The sequence below is a fragment of the Eupeodes corollae genome, chromosome 2 (assembly GCF_945859685.1).
Source record: "Eupeodes corollae chromosome 2, idEupCoro1.1, whole genome shotgun sequence".
Lineage (NCBI taxonomy): Eukaryota > Metazoa > Arthropoda > Insecta > Diptera > Syrphidae > Eupeodes > Eupeodes corollae.
Window position 1 is genome coordinate 42,038,585 of NC_079148.1, and position 14,273 is coordinate 42,052,857.

At 33.5% G+C, this 14,273-nt stretch overlaps 1 protein-coding gene across 1 annotated transcript in view; it reads left to right on the forward strand.

Annotated features, from left to right (window-relative positions):
- Positions 1-284: 284 nt before the first annotated feature.
- Positions 285-14,273, forward strand: part of LOC129945633 (tRNA dimethylallyltransferase) — a 66,220-nt gene continuing 52,231 nt past the window's right edge. The window contains exons 1-4 of the mRNA XM_056055476.1: positions 285-521; positions 1,190-1,327; positions 1,698-1,850; positions 5,391-5,497. Coding sequence (XP_055911451.1) covers positions 402-521; positions 1,190-1,327; positions 1,698-1,850; positions 5,391-5,497 — 518 coding nt within the window. The 5' untranslated portion in view covers positions 285-401. The remainder of the gene's footprint in view (positions 522-1,189; positions 1,328-1,697; positions 1,851-5,390; positions 5,498-14,273) is intronic.

Consider the following 14,273-nt stretch of genomic DNA (forward strand, 5'->3'; position numbering starts at 1 on the left):
CTCATTGAGTTCAAAAAGGAAACAAAATATTGCTCTATTTTCATAATAAACTCATTAAAAATTTATAATTTAATACAAAAATAATTATTAAGTTTTTAAATTTAACAAAGTTTATCCATTCTTTCATTCCAAAATTATCTCGAGTACCACAATCAGAAAAACACAATCCACAAAGCATACCCCAGCCAATGAACTCCACACACACAGTGCACAATACTATCCACATTTGTTGCTCTTTTGTAGTTTGACAGTTCAATCAGATGTTTTGGTTCATTAAACGAATAGTGAACTGGAATCAAGAACGTGGTGTTTGCTTTCGGTTCGTTTTGTAGTGATTTTATTTAGTTTTTAATTAAAAACTGGGATTATTAAACAAGTTAAAAGTGTTTAAACAATTTAAAATGATACGTAAAGTCCCTTTGGTTGTTATTTTGGGCTCTACGGGCACAGGAAAGACGAAATTATCACTTGAATTGGCTGAGCGATTTGGTGGCGAGATTATAAGTGCCGACTCTATGCAGGTTTGCCATAAATATGTGTTCATTTAAAATTAATAAACTAGAAAATAATGTAAAGAATCAATTGCATTAATAATTGTTGAATTATATTTGTTTAAAATACCTAAATAATTACAAAGAAAAACTATTGTTTATGTGCAGTGTAAATTTATCAAAAAAAACAACCACTCAACGTGTATCTCCCTCTCTTTACTTGGTGTTCATTCATGAATTCACGATTCATCCACCCATATGAGAAATGAGAGAGAGCGGTTAGGATTTGTTTTTGTTTACAATTATCATTTCTCAAGTACAGTGAGACTTGAGTTATTTTGAGACTGAATATTGCGTAAAATAAATAATAATAAAGAAAGTTGTATACCGAAACCAAACGTCTGATTTTAAAAGCACTTTTCATGATTCTAGTTAAAGGCGGACCTAGTGAAGTTTGTATTATTTTTATAATGATTAAAATATAGTAGATTTTGTTTTCGGTATGTCCCATGTATGTGCCTTTATATATAAAGAAAACATAGTTAAAATTATAAAATATGTTTTCTTTATAAATACGTCTAAATGTTTAAAATTGAAGATTTTGAGGTTACGAAGAGTAAATATAGATTTAAAGTTATTGCACTTGTTTTTTGCAATTTTTTTAAAATTTATTTTAATATTTTATAAACTTTGTATAGGTGTATTCTAAATTAGATATTGTAACGGCTAAAGCAACCAAAGCCGAACAAGCAAGAGCAAAACATCATTTGCTGGATGTAGCAAAACCAGGAGAAGCCTTTACAGTCGTCAACTTCAGAGATGCTGCGTTGTCAATAGAATCCTTTTTAAAATTATTTATTATCAAAGTTTATTAAATTTTAGGAAATATTAAATAATATTATTAAATTATAAATTAAGTACTAAAATTGATTCTGACTAACATTGTCATTTTTCCATAGTAATCAAATCATTTATTAACTTGAAGGTTGTTGTAATTGAAAAATTGCGATTTTGCACAAAGTTGTTAATTGAATATTACTCAAAGTAATTTTTTTGTAAAATCATAATTTTTAGCAGTAAAAACAAAGTGATATAATATGTTACCAATTATTATTTAGTCTTTTTCTTGAAATCCTAATTTTTTTTTTTAAATGTATGCAAAATTAAAATTATTATTTTCCTTACATCGAAATTATACACTTAAAGACCGAAGACTTGATGTCAAAATCTAAAATTCCAATCGTTGTTGGTGGCACTAATTATTATATTGAAAGTCTTTTATGGAACATGTTGGTTGTAAATGACTCCCATAAAGCTAATGAAGCTGATTTGAAGCCTACTATTAAAATAACTGAAAATGTAAGTACCTACAGTATATATCACTTTTTTCAAGTTTTATAAACAAGTTATCTAGTTTAAAGTTAAATTTAAATATCTAAAGAAATAATTTTAAAATTGCTTTAAAAAGGAGCAAGGATGTTGAAAATATCTAAGAATTGTTTAATGGGAGTAAGGATAACAAAATAAATGATTGTTCCAAATAAAACAATTTTTAGCTATACACAAAATAAATGTATTCACTTTTCAGTGAATTTTATATTTAAAAGTTCTATTATTGCAATAAAAGTAAAATCGTATGTAACCCAACAAATACGTTTTTGAGATACAAAGATTTTTCACTTTAGACTCATATACGTATTCAGACCCATGTGGCTCAAAATCACCAAGGTACAGAATTGGCTTTGCTAAAAATTTGATGCCTTAAATCTAGATTTAATTTAAAAAAAAGTGAATAAAATACTAAAACTCACCTGTTTTGTGTGTCCCTCAAACAGTATAATTTATTAATAAGGTGAATTTTAAATGAAATCAATATACACGCATAGAAAAACATTTCGGGAACGCGTCCTAATTTAAAATTTTCAAAAACAAAACCAACATATAATTGAAAAATTTAAGAAATTTAACCCCGGTCATGACTCAATACACCGTATTTTGTATACAAAATGTAGCTTTAGAGAGTTTACTAAAAGATTATTTTTTTGTAGCTATAAAAATGCAAAAATAGTTTGTCCAATACAGCAGATGTCATTTCGATGAACATATCGATAATCGATGAAAAATAATTGTAAGTAAATCCAGGCACTCGGTGTCAAACGTCAGTCAAGGAAGAGAACAATAACAAAGCCGACTGTCAGAGTATTTTTCGTCAAATAAATTATTATCTAAATGTTAAGTACCTTTATATTCGTTATTCGTAGAGCGTACATCTATAGTAAGTCATTTAGTGAACGTATTTATTACTTTTAATTATTGATGATCATGCGATCGACGCACGACACTTGTCCAGTATACAGGATATCCGAACATTCCGAGAGGCCAACATTGACTCGGACCACTACCTCGTTGCCAAGCCAAAACAAGGAAGTACTTTTAGAAGATTCGACGTTAGACGGCTACAATCGCAAGAGACTGCCATATCCTTTTCCGATCGAGTCTCTAATAACTTCTTAAGGAGTCCTATGCTGCCTGCATTAAGCATTGAAAACCAGTGGCAACATTGCCTTGCAGCCATCAGAGATGCCGCCTCTGAAGTGCTAGGTTTTACACGGCCACCACAGCGAAACCCCTGGTTTGACAACGAAAACAAGAGGCATACAAAACGGCGCTGCACAAAAGGACTAGAGCTGCTCGGGAGTTTTACGAGCAGAAGAGGAGAGAGGAACACCGGCTTCTTAGATGGAAAAATCGATCGAGGAGATAGAGGAATGTCACAACAGGAATGAGGTTCGTAAATTTTACCAAAAGGTAAAAAAAACCTCCCAAGGGTACCAGCCATGAACCGAAGCCTGTAAAGACGATCAGCGGAACATCGTAGTGGAACCTCAGTCGATGTTGAGAATATGGAAAGACCACTTCTCTAAATTATATAACCGCGATGACGAACCGAATTTGGCCGTGAGAGAGATAGAACCACTCAATCTAGGCGACGCAAATCAACAATTTAGCCTACCCGACCTTGACGAAGTGAAGATAGCTATACCTAAACTTAGTCAAACAAAGCAGCTGGAGCTGACGGCATCGCTGCCGAACTATTCAAAGCAGCAGGCGATGACTTGGTAGGGAGCATGCACCAACTCATCTGCAAAATATGGTCGGAAGAAAGCATGCCCGATAAGTGGAATCTCAGCATAGTATGCCCGGTACATAAGAAAGGATATTTTCTAAATTGCGCCACCTACAGAGGCATCAGTCTCCACAACATTGCGTATAAGATCCTCTCTGCCGTATTATGTGAACGTCTGAAACCGTTCGTCAACAACTTGATTGGTCCTTATCTGTGTGGCTTCAGACCAGGAAAGTCCACTATCGACCAAATATTCACACTACGGCAGATCTTGGAAAAAACCCAAATCGATACCCACCATTTCTTTATCGATTTTAAAGCCGCTGTGACAGGATTTATAGGAAAGAGCTCTACCGATGTCAAAAAAGGTTTTAGACAAGGCGACTTCTTCAACATCGTTCTGGAAAGAATTGTGCAAAACTCAACCGTCAACACTAAAGGCACAATCTTCCAAAGGTCCATCCAATTACTCGGATACACAGATGATATTGACATAATTGGAAGATCAAAGCTTGATGTCAGTGGAGCGTTTTTGAGCATTGCGACGGAAGCGAAGAAGATGGGTTTAGTGGTCAATGAGGGCAAGACCAAGTATGTGTTGTCATGAAAAAAGGACACTAAACAACGACGTCTTGGACAAAACGTAATCATGGACAGCTATAACTTTGAGGTAGTTAAGGACTTTGTCTACCTAGGCACCGTTATTAACACAGACAACGACACCAGCGCTGAAATCAAACAAAGAATAACTCCTGCAAAATGCTGCTTCTTTGGACTTAGAAGGCAATTGAGAAGTAAAATCGAGCATCTAAAATAACCATCTATAGTAAAATCGAGAGTAAAATTCTTCGGGTGATTTTTGGTCCCGTATGCATAGATGGAGAATGGAGGAAAAGATATAACGACGAACTGTACAGCGACACTGACCTAGTTAGCAGAATTAAAGTCCAACGGCTTAGATGGCTAGGTCATGCAGAGCCAATGGACATCAACGCTCAGAAGGTCTTCGAATCCAATCCTGAGGGACGGCGGCGCAGTAGAGGAAGACCGCGATTTAGGTGGCGCACCCAGATGGGAGAGGACCTCAACCAACTTGGCGTGCGAAACTGGAGACAGCTAGCTAGGGACCGAGCTGGCTGGAGACGCATGTTAGTTGAGGCCCAGGTCCGCCCAGACTGTAGCGCCACTTTAAGTAAGTAAGTAATTATTGATGAAATTCTTTTTTACGACTCGAAATAACAAAGATACCTTAAATATGTTCCTATTGACAAAGTCAGATCGCATTTAAGATAGCCGCCGTATCATTTCGTGAACGGTTATTTCGGGAACGTTCCCTGACCTGATTTGACGTAGTTTCCTTGTAGAAGATTTTGTATGTATTATTTTCATTATTGCTTATTTAATACAGATACATAATACAACCATGATATAAATCAAAGCTTGAATTATGTGCTTTGTTTTGTTTTTGCTGATTTTTTCAAACTTAGAAAAACGTTCCCGAATTAATGGTTTCTATAAGACATTTAATGCTAAAAAATATTTCTAATAAAGTATAGAAATCGGTGCAATGCCCTGTCAAAGTTTATTAATATTTTAAAACAGTATAAGCTAAAAGTCATCATTTTACCCTGCAATTTTTTTTGTCATAAAAACGATTTTGAATATGAAACCTTGGTGATTTTGAACCATGTACATAAATATATTTTATATATAATATTGAACTAAACATTATATTTGTTTTTATTTATAACATTTAACAATAACAAAATAAGCTGCTGGAAACAAAAATGACATCTGAAGATCTACATGTTCTACTTAAAAAAGTTGATCCAACTTCAGCAAATCGTATACATCCAAACAATAGAAGAAAAATTATCAGGTAAGTTTAAAAACGAAATATCGAAACTAAAGCTTTAAGAATAACGAAATTCTAAATGCTTCATTTTACCAACTCATTAACTATTTGAAAAAAATGATTAATTCAATCAAACATAATATTATTTTCCGTTTAGCAATGCTTGAACAAAACATATTGACTTTTAAACTTTTAGATTTAGTTAAAATGTCTCAAGTCTTAAACTGAAAAATAAGAGAAGTGCGAAGAAGTGTTGCAAGTCACAACCTAGTTTGTTAGTAAATACACTTTGCGATTTTATTAACACTTCAAGTGCTAAATTATAATCTATTTACTCAAACTATAAGTTTCTTTTAGTCATGAGGTTACACCCACAACTCCTGCAACATAATCATTAATCAAATTATATAAATAGATTGTATTGTTAGTTTTTCTATTTAATTTTAAATGGACCTAGCATTAGGTACACAAACATATTTAGGTGTTAACTACTATTTTTTTATAATAAACACAAACTCAAGAGGTATTACTACCCTTATTATGCAGAGGCACAGTGTGAGCTCTAGGAAGAGGAGAGAGGGTTTATAAACTACTATTTTATTAAAATTCTGTTTTTATGTTCAAAAAGCTGATTTTATCAATTTAACAAATCCGTTGGATATAATTTGCTTCATTTCATTAGTTATTAGTTATTATGCTTCCTTAAATTAGCAAATTCGTGAAATTAGAAATTTTCAAAATTATTATTTAAATTAAAGTCTTCTATAAAATAAGCGACATAATTGGTCAAATTGAATTTCTAATGGTAATGTCTAATTAATTATTAGACATTACAAATTATTAGCAAATAGATACTATCTGCTGACCCTATATATTTTTTAAAAATTTAATGAACAAGAACGATATAGCTCCAAGCTTAAAATAACTCATTGATTTTTTTTTTCTTATTAAATGTTTAATCAATAAAAGAAAAAAATAAATATTTTCAAGTCATCGACTTCAAATTAATCACATAGTCAATTTTGTTTGTTTTGTTGTATGTTTTTTTACATTTTTTTTTCATTTAAGTAATTATTCATTTCGTGGAAAATATGTTAGGTTGTGTATTTTTTAATGATTCTAAAAGAACTAAACAATTGGTTTTTACTATCTGATGTTTAATTTGAGATAAGAGAGGTATACATTATGTTTCAAAGTTATAAATGCCATTGGAGCAACATTACACATCATTCAAGTTTATAGATATTATGTACCTAACCTAGGTTGTATTTTTGTTTTGTGTAAAGTAAATAAAAGTTGTGTTTTGGAAAAAGTTCTTATAGCTTTTAGTAACTAAGTTGGTATTAGTTTCAAGTGAAAATATCACATGAATTTGAAATATTGATACAAAATACAAAACCTGAGTAATTTGTAATTGTTTCCTTTTGTTCAGTAATATTTGTTTTATTGAAAAGTCCAAAACTGTTTCAAATTTAATTTAATTTAAGCTGCCATTTAGTATAGTATCTTACTCACATAAAATGTTGCTTCAAACAAAAAAAAAGGCTTTTATTTCCTAACATTAAGAAGACGATTTTAAAAACGAAGGCTCCACTTTTGAAATCCTCAGTATCGTAAGATAGATATGATTTTTTTATCTTTCATTTTAAAACAAAGGTAATAACTTAATGACTTTAAAATTGTCATGTTTATATATTTGACAAGAAATTTTTTAAGAGCTTGAGAACTTTTTTAAAAAAAAAAACGCATAAAATTTGCAAAATCTCATCGATTCTTTATTTGAAACGTTAGATTGGTCCATGACATTTACTTTTTGAAGATAATTTCATTTAAATGTTGACCGCGGCTGCGTCTTAGGTGGTCCATTCGGAAAGTCCAATTTTGGGTAACTTTTTCGAGCATTTCGGCCGGAATAGCCCGAAATTCTTCGGAAATGCTGTCTTCCAAAGCTGGAATAGTTGCTGGCTTATTTGTGTAGACTTTAGGCTTGACGTAGCCCCACAAAAAATAGTCTAAAGGCGTCAAATCGCATGATCTTGGTGGCCAACTTACCGGTCCATTCCTTGAGATGAATTGTTCTCCGAAGTTTTCCCTCAAAATGGCCATAGAATCGCGAGTTGTGTGGCATGTAGCGCCATCTTGTTGAAACCACATGTCAACCAAGTTCAGTTCTTCCATTTTTGGCAACAAAAAGTTTGTTAGCATTGAACGATAGCGATCGCCATTCACCGTAACGTTGCGTCCAACAGCATCTTTGAAAAAATACGGTCCAATGATTCCACCAGCGTACAAATCACACCAAACAGTGCATTTTTCGGGATGCATGGGCAGTTCTAGAACGGCTTCTGGTTGCTCTTCACTCCAAATGCGGCAATTTTGCTTATTTACGTAGCCATTCAACCAGAAATGAGCCTCATCGCTGAACAAAATTTGTCGATAAAAAAGCGAATTTTCTGCCAACTTTTCTAGGGCCCATTCACTGAAAATTCGACGTTGTGGCAGATCGTTCGGCTTCAGTTCTTGCACGAGCTGTATTTTATACGGTTTTACACCAAGATCTTTGCGTAAAATCTTCCATGTGGTCGAATAACACAAACCCAATTGCTGCGAACGGCGACGAATCGACATTTCACGGTCTTCAGCAACACTCTCAGAAACAGACGCAATATTCTCTTCTGTACGCACTGTACGCATTCGAGTGGTTGGTTTAATGTCCAATAAAGTAAACTGAGTGCGAAACTTGGTCACAATCGCAATAATTGTTTGCTCACTTGGTCGATTATGTAGACCATAAATCGGACGTAAAGCGCGAAACACATTTCGAACCGAACACTGATTTTGGTAATAAAATTCAATGATTTGCAAGCGTTGCTCGTTAGTAAGTCTATTCATGATGAAATGTCAAAACATACTGAGCATCTTTCTCTTTGACACCATGTCTGAAATCCCGCGTGATCTGTCAAATACTAATGCATGAAAATCCTAACCTCAAAAAAATCACCCTTTATTAGCCTCTAGCCCAGCTTCGGTCGCGTACTATCAAGTACAACGATTCGTTCTTCAGCCGTACTACGCGAATGTGAAATACCACACTCTGTTTTTCAGGAATTCAAAAGCAATGTGCACGACACCTCCTTTGATACATTCACACTGTGTCTCTGCGTAATAACGGTTGAAATATCCCCTTAAGTGTGCTCTTATTATAAAGAAGGACTTCACTATCATTTCTTTGACTCTTACAAAAAAGAGAAACTCATCCTTTAATCAAATGCAACATCCGTAAATTATTAATTAAACAAAATCTAAAGCATATTTTTCTCGTCCATCTCCTTAAAACTACTTGAAATTTTTCCTCAATTACTAATTTCTTAAAAGAAATAATTAACTTGTAGAATTTTAAATGATGGTGGAATCTCAAAGACGAAGCCTATAATCTATATTATTCCAAATTCTGTTCCCAACATTTCCTTTTATATACATATCACCGGTATCTCATTGATTTGTGCCATATCCAAATCTAACTTAAAAAATACATTTTTAAACTTTTGAATTGAATGACAAGAAACGAAAAAAGGAGAACTGTTAACATTTTAACAAATGAGTTGAGTATGTTAATTCCTTTTTCTATATAAACTTATATTAGCTTGTCTACGCTTTCATCATGATTTTATAAACTTATATTAGAATGCATCAATGATGTTTCTTTGATATCTGAATGTCATATTATGAATACGAATTCAATCGAAACTAGTTTTTTTTCAGTACATTGAACCACACAATGTATAGTTAAGTTTTTATGTCTCAAGACAGTGATGTTAAAAACATGTTTCATGATCAAGAGAGGTCAATATAAACGACAACGACGACAAACGTTAACGTTGACGTTGTCGTCGAAGAGACACCGCTTAGCTTCAACATCATCACATCAGTATCAGTATCAAATTGAGTGAAAGGCGTTCAGACGTCAAGTGATAATATCTATCAAAAGACTCTCCCATATCCAACAATTTAAGAAAACCAACAGTCAACGTCAACCTGTTCCTAGTTTTTTTTTTTTAAGTTTTGTTTTTGTTTTCCTCACGATGGTATGCGCATGTAAATCAGTTCAACATAAAACTAATCAAGCAATTTATGTATATTTATTCTAAAACGTCGATTCTTTGAAGAAACAAAATTTGGAAATATATTCATACTTACATATTGTGGTTTTTGAAGATAAGCCACTTGGATCAGATTCTTTTGGAACAAATTTTTTTAATCGGAAATTAATAACCAAATTAAATATTGACGTTTTAAATAAATAAAATAGTACATTTTTAACAAAAATATTTGTTTGTAAATATAAAGCTTTTTAATGGTGGACGAAATAAAACACCATTTTGAGACTTCAATCTTGGAAGCAATTTAATTATACGGGGTTTTCCAATAAGAAGTTACATTTTCATAATAAAAAAAATATTACGAGTTTTTTTAAAGAGAAATCAATGAAACTTCATTGCGAAGACGAAGATATATTGTTAACAATAAAAAACGATACTAGCCAAATGATCCACGGCTTCGATTGCAGAACTATATTATTCTCATAATATTTTCTATGATCAATTCAAACATTTAAAGCTGTGTCCTCTATATTTTCACGAATTCTAACTTTAATATATTAAGTAAAAGATCCAAACTGCCATTCAGTCCAAAAACCGCATCAATAGTGACACGTTGAGAATGCAGAAATGTAAATTTGGCTTATTACATAGGCTTCAATGTGAAAATAGGCTGAAGATTATTTGTCTATGGTAATTCTGAACATTTTGATGTATTACAAGGATCCAACTAACGATAATATGACTTGGATTAAGTTCTTAACTACACTTTAATAAAAGCCTTAAGGCCTACATCTATACAAAATACGCTATTTGTGAAAAATTTTATTCTTAAGATTTACTAGGAATCTACAAACCTGTATATAATAAACCAATAAACAAGGTGCCGTAGAGATCAGGTTGTTGGCCGCGAAGTTGTTTGATGACGACTCAAAAGTTCTTCAGTTTTGCGAATTATGACTGTACAATTTGCACCATGTTTGAAGAGATGTTTAACAATTTTCAAGGGATTGTTGAAGAGCGTATCGCTCTATTTTTCGTAATTTATTAGTTTTTGCTTGTCAAGTATCAAAAAATGACAGTACCCAAAATGACAACTGGCCAAGTAGCGGGCTATTCAAAATGAAATCTCTAAATGGAAAACCACTTATAATAAAATCAGCTTATAAAGTTATAAATCCGACCTTGACGAAGTAAAGATAGCCATATCTAAACTTAAGTCAATCAAAGCTGCTGGAGCTGACAGCATCGCTGCCGAACTATTCAAAGCAGCAGGCGATGACTTGGTAGGGAGCATGCACCAACTCATCTGCAAAATATGGTCGGAATCTCAGCATAGTGTGCCCGATACATAAGAAAGGAGACCCTCTAAACTGTGCCAACTACAGAGGCATCAGTCTTCTGATTGGTCGTTATCAGTGTGGCTTCAGACCAGGAAAGCCCACTATCGACCAAATATTCACACTACGGCAGATCTTGGAAGAAACCCAGGAACATCAAATCGATAGCCACCATCTATTTATCGATTTTAAAGCCGCGTATGACAGCATCTACTGGGAAGAGTTCTACCGAGCAATGACTAGTTTTGGCATTCCTGTCAAACTTATCCGTTTGTGCAGAATGACGATGGAAAATGCACGCTGCTCTATCAAGGTCGGAAAAGATCTTACCGATGCATTTGATGTCAAAAAAGGTTTTAGACAAGGCGACGCACTGGCATGCGATTTCTTCAACATCGTTCTGGAAAGAATTGTGCAAAATTCAACCGTCAACACTAGAGGCACAATCTTCCAAAGGTCCATCCAATTACTCGGATACGCAGATGATATTGACATAATTGGAAGATCAAAGCGTGATGTCAGTGGAGCGGTTTTGAGCATTGCGACGGAAGCGAAGAAGATGGGTTTAGTGGTCAATGAGGGCAAGATCAAGTATTTGCTGTCATCAAAAAAGCACACTGAACAACGACGTCTTGGACAAAACGTCACCATGGACAGCTATAACTTTGAGGTAGTTAAGGACTTTGTCTACCTAGGCACCGCATTTAATACAGGCAACTACACCAGCGTTGTAATCAAACGAAGAATAACTCTTGCAAATCGCTTCTTCTTTGGACTTAAAAGGCAATTGAGAAGTAAAGTCCTCTCTCTCTCAATCGCCATCTATAAGACACACATCATCCCGGTTCTAATTTATGGCGCTGAGGCCTGGACCCTGTCAAAGAAAGATGAGAGCGTCTTAGGATGCTTCGAGAGAAAAATTCTTCGGGTGATTTTTGGTCCCGTACGCATAGATGGAAAATTAAGGAGAAGATATAACGACGAACTGTACGGGTTGTACAGCGACACTGACCTAGTTAGCAGAATTAAAGTCCAACGGCTAAGATGGCTAGGTCATGTAGAGCGGATGGACATCAACGCTCCAGCCCGGAAGGTCTTTGAATATAATCCCGAGAGACGGTGCAGTAGAGGAAGACCGTGACTCAGGTGGCGCACCCAGGTGGGAGAGGACCTCAACCAAATTGGCGTGCGAAACTGGAGACAGCTAGCTAGCGACCGAGCTGGCTGGAGACGCATGTTGGTTGAGGCCCAGGTCCGCCTGGACTGTATCGCCACCTTAAGTTAGTAAGTAAAGTTATAAATAATTGTAAGCCTTTAAAACGACCTCTGAAAAGAAACGTGAGCAAACCATATTTTTGATGATAAGTTCGGTAAGATCAATGAGAGATATTAGCAGTCATATGTAATTTCTGACATAAAAAACCTCTCACAACTTGTCAGTCGCTGTGTTCAGCTGTTTCCTCAGAACAATAGATCTTATTTTTCGAGAAACACAATTTTAAGCTTGAAAGTTTAAACTCTGTTTAGAATTAAAAAAGAAAACATGTGTTTAATCTGACACTTTGACAGATTGTGAGATCTGACAATTAGCTAAAAATCAAGCTTGTAAAAAATGCAATCTTTAAAATTCTTCTAAAGAATGGGACTTAAAGTTTTGCACTCTCCAATCTCATTTAATCTTAAAAATATTGAAATCATTTTTTCTTCAAATACTTGACTAGAATAAATCGATTGCAATCATTTGAGCCTTCATGCATTCTTTGAATTCATATTCATATTTTGAAGTCTTTGCATTCATAAATGAAATTTCACTACACAAAGTGAATAAGCAGCATCAGAATATTTTGTCTAGTGAATTTCTAACTTAAAGCGAATGCAATGAATCCTAGAAGTCTGAAAGAATTGCAATCAAATGATCGGAAAAAATGATTGCGGTCTTTTTAAGGCCAAATTATTTAAATAAATAAATCAGGTGGAGCAGCGGTCCGTTGAAAGCTAGGGAATAATGATTTACAACTCTCAACTATTCCTGTTGTCAGCGATGGAGGAGACCTGCAGTTTTAAGCCTATTCTGAACATCTTATTTAAGAAAGCACTTTTCATGATAAGAATAACTTTGGGGAAGTTGTCAATCCCTCGCAAGATGCAGAACTCGTAAAAGAAACTTTAAATGGCACGGGCAGGGATTGATCCCAAGAACTCTAGAATGACAGTCTGTCATACTAACCATCATGCCACGAGTATTACCAAATTATATTGGTGATAGCAATACTTGCAGTCCCAATCTTTAATTGAAATCAATGAATGCAATCTTTAAATTGAATTCAATACATTATATCTAAGGATTGCATTCCCAAAAGATTGCATTCTTGTACAAGCCTGCTATAAATGTGACTATAAAGTTCGTAAGAAAAGGAAATAGTACAACATTTTGAACATCAACTGAGCGCCTAAAACTAAAACTTACAAAAAACATGTTCTTCTTTTTATTAATGGACAAAGTGTCATACGGTGCTAGTATGAAATAAGAATTAAGGAAGCCATTTTGTGATTCTAGCTTTAATTTCCAGTTTCCAATTCCTTACCCGTAAAATGATTCATTAATAAAAAAATCCTAACAAGATTTATTAAATTTATAAAAAACATTTTTTTTCATTTAGCTTTTGTATTAAAATCGCTTTTGGTTTATTGACCAGGTTCTGTGTAAAAGTTCCTTTTTTTAAATTAATTTATATATTTTATATGGTTTGGAATAAGCCCTTAGATTTATTATGATAATAGATCTTATTAGGAAATGTGATTAAGGGGTATAGTTAATAAGAGCCGAATAATGTAGAACTTCGTTCAAAAATAAAACATTGAATTTATGTTTTTAATTAACAAAGCATTCCGATGTTAAGCAACAAAGTGATTTCCATTTCTATTTTTTTTTTCTTATGTTAAGCTTTTCGATTATATATTTTAAAAATTTCCCTTTCGTTTAAGATTTTACTTAAAATTCAAAAAATGTCCGTTTAAATTTCAAACACACGCACCGCTTCTATTCTCGCTGCTTTTTCTATGAAATATTTACAAAATGTAATTTTGTATTCACAGCTTTACAAATTATCGAATTTAAATAGCCCTTTATCTTCGAATTATTTTTGTCACACAAATAAACAAAAAGTCAAATTTTTATAAACTTCTATACTGCATTCACTAAGCTACAATATATTTAAACCTATCTAAAAATAGTTAATTAAAGTGTCACCAAAAACTATTCAAAAATAAAGAAAGCCTATACCTATCTACCTATGCAATGAAAAAATAGGTCTCGTTCAAAGATTATTTTATTTTATTTTAACATCTAAATTTAGTTGCGTC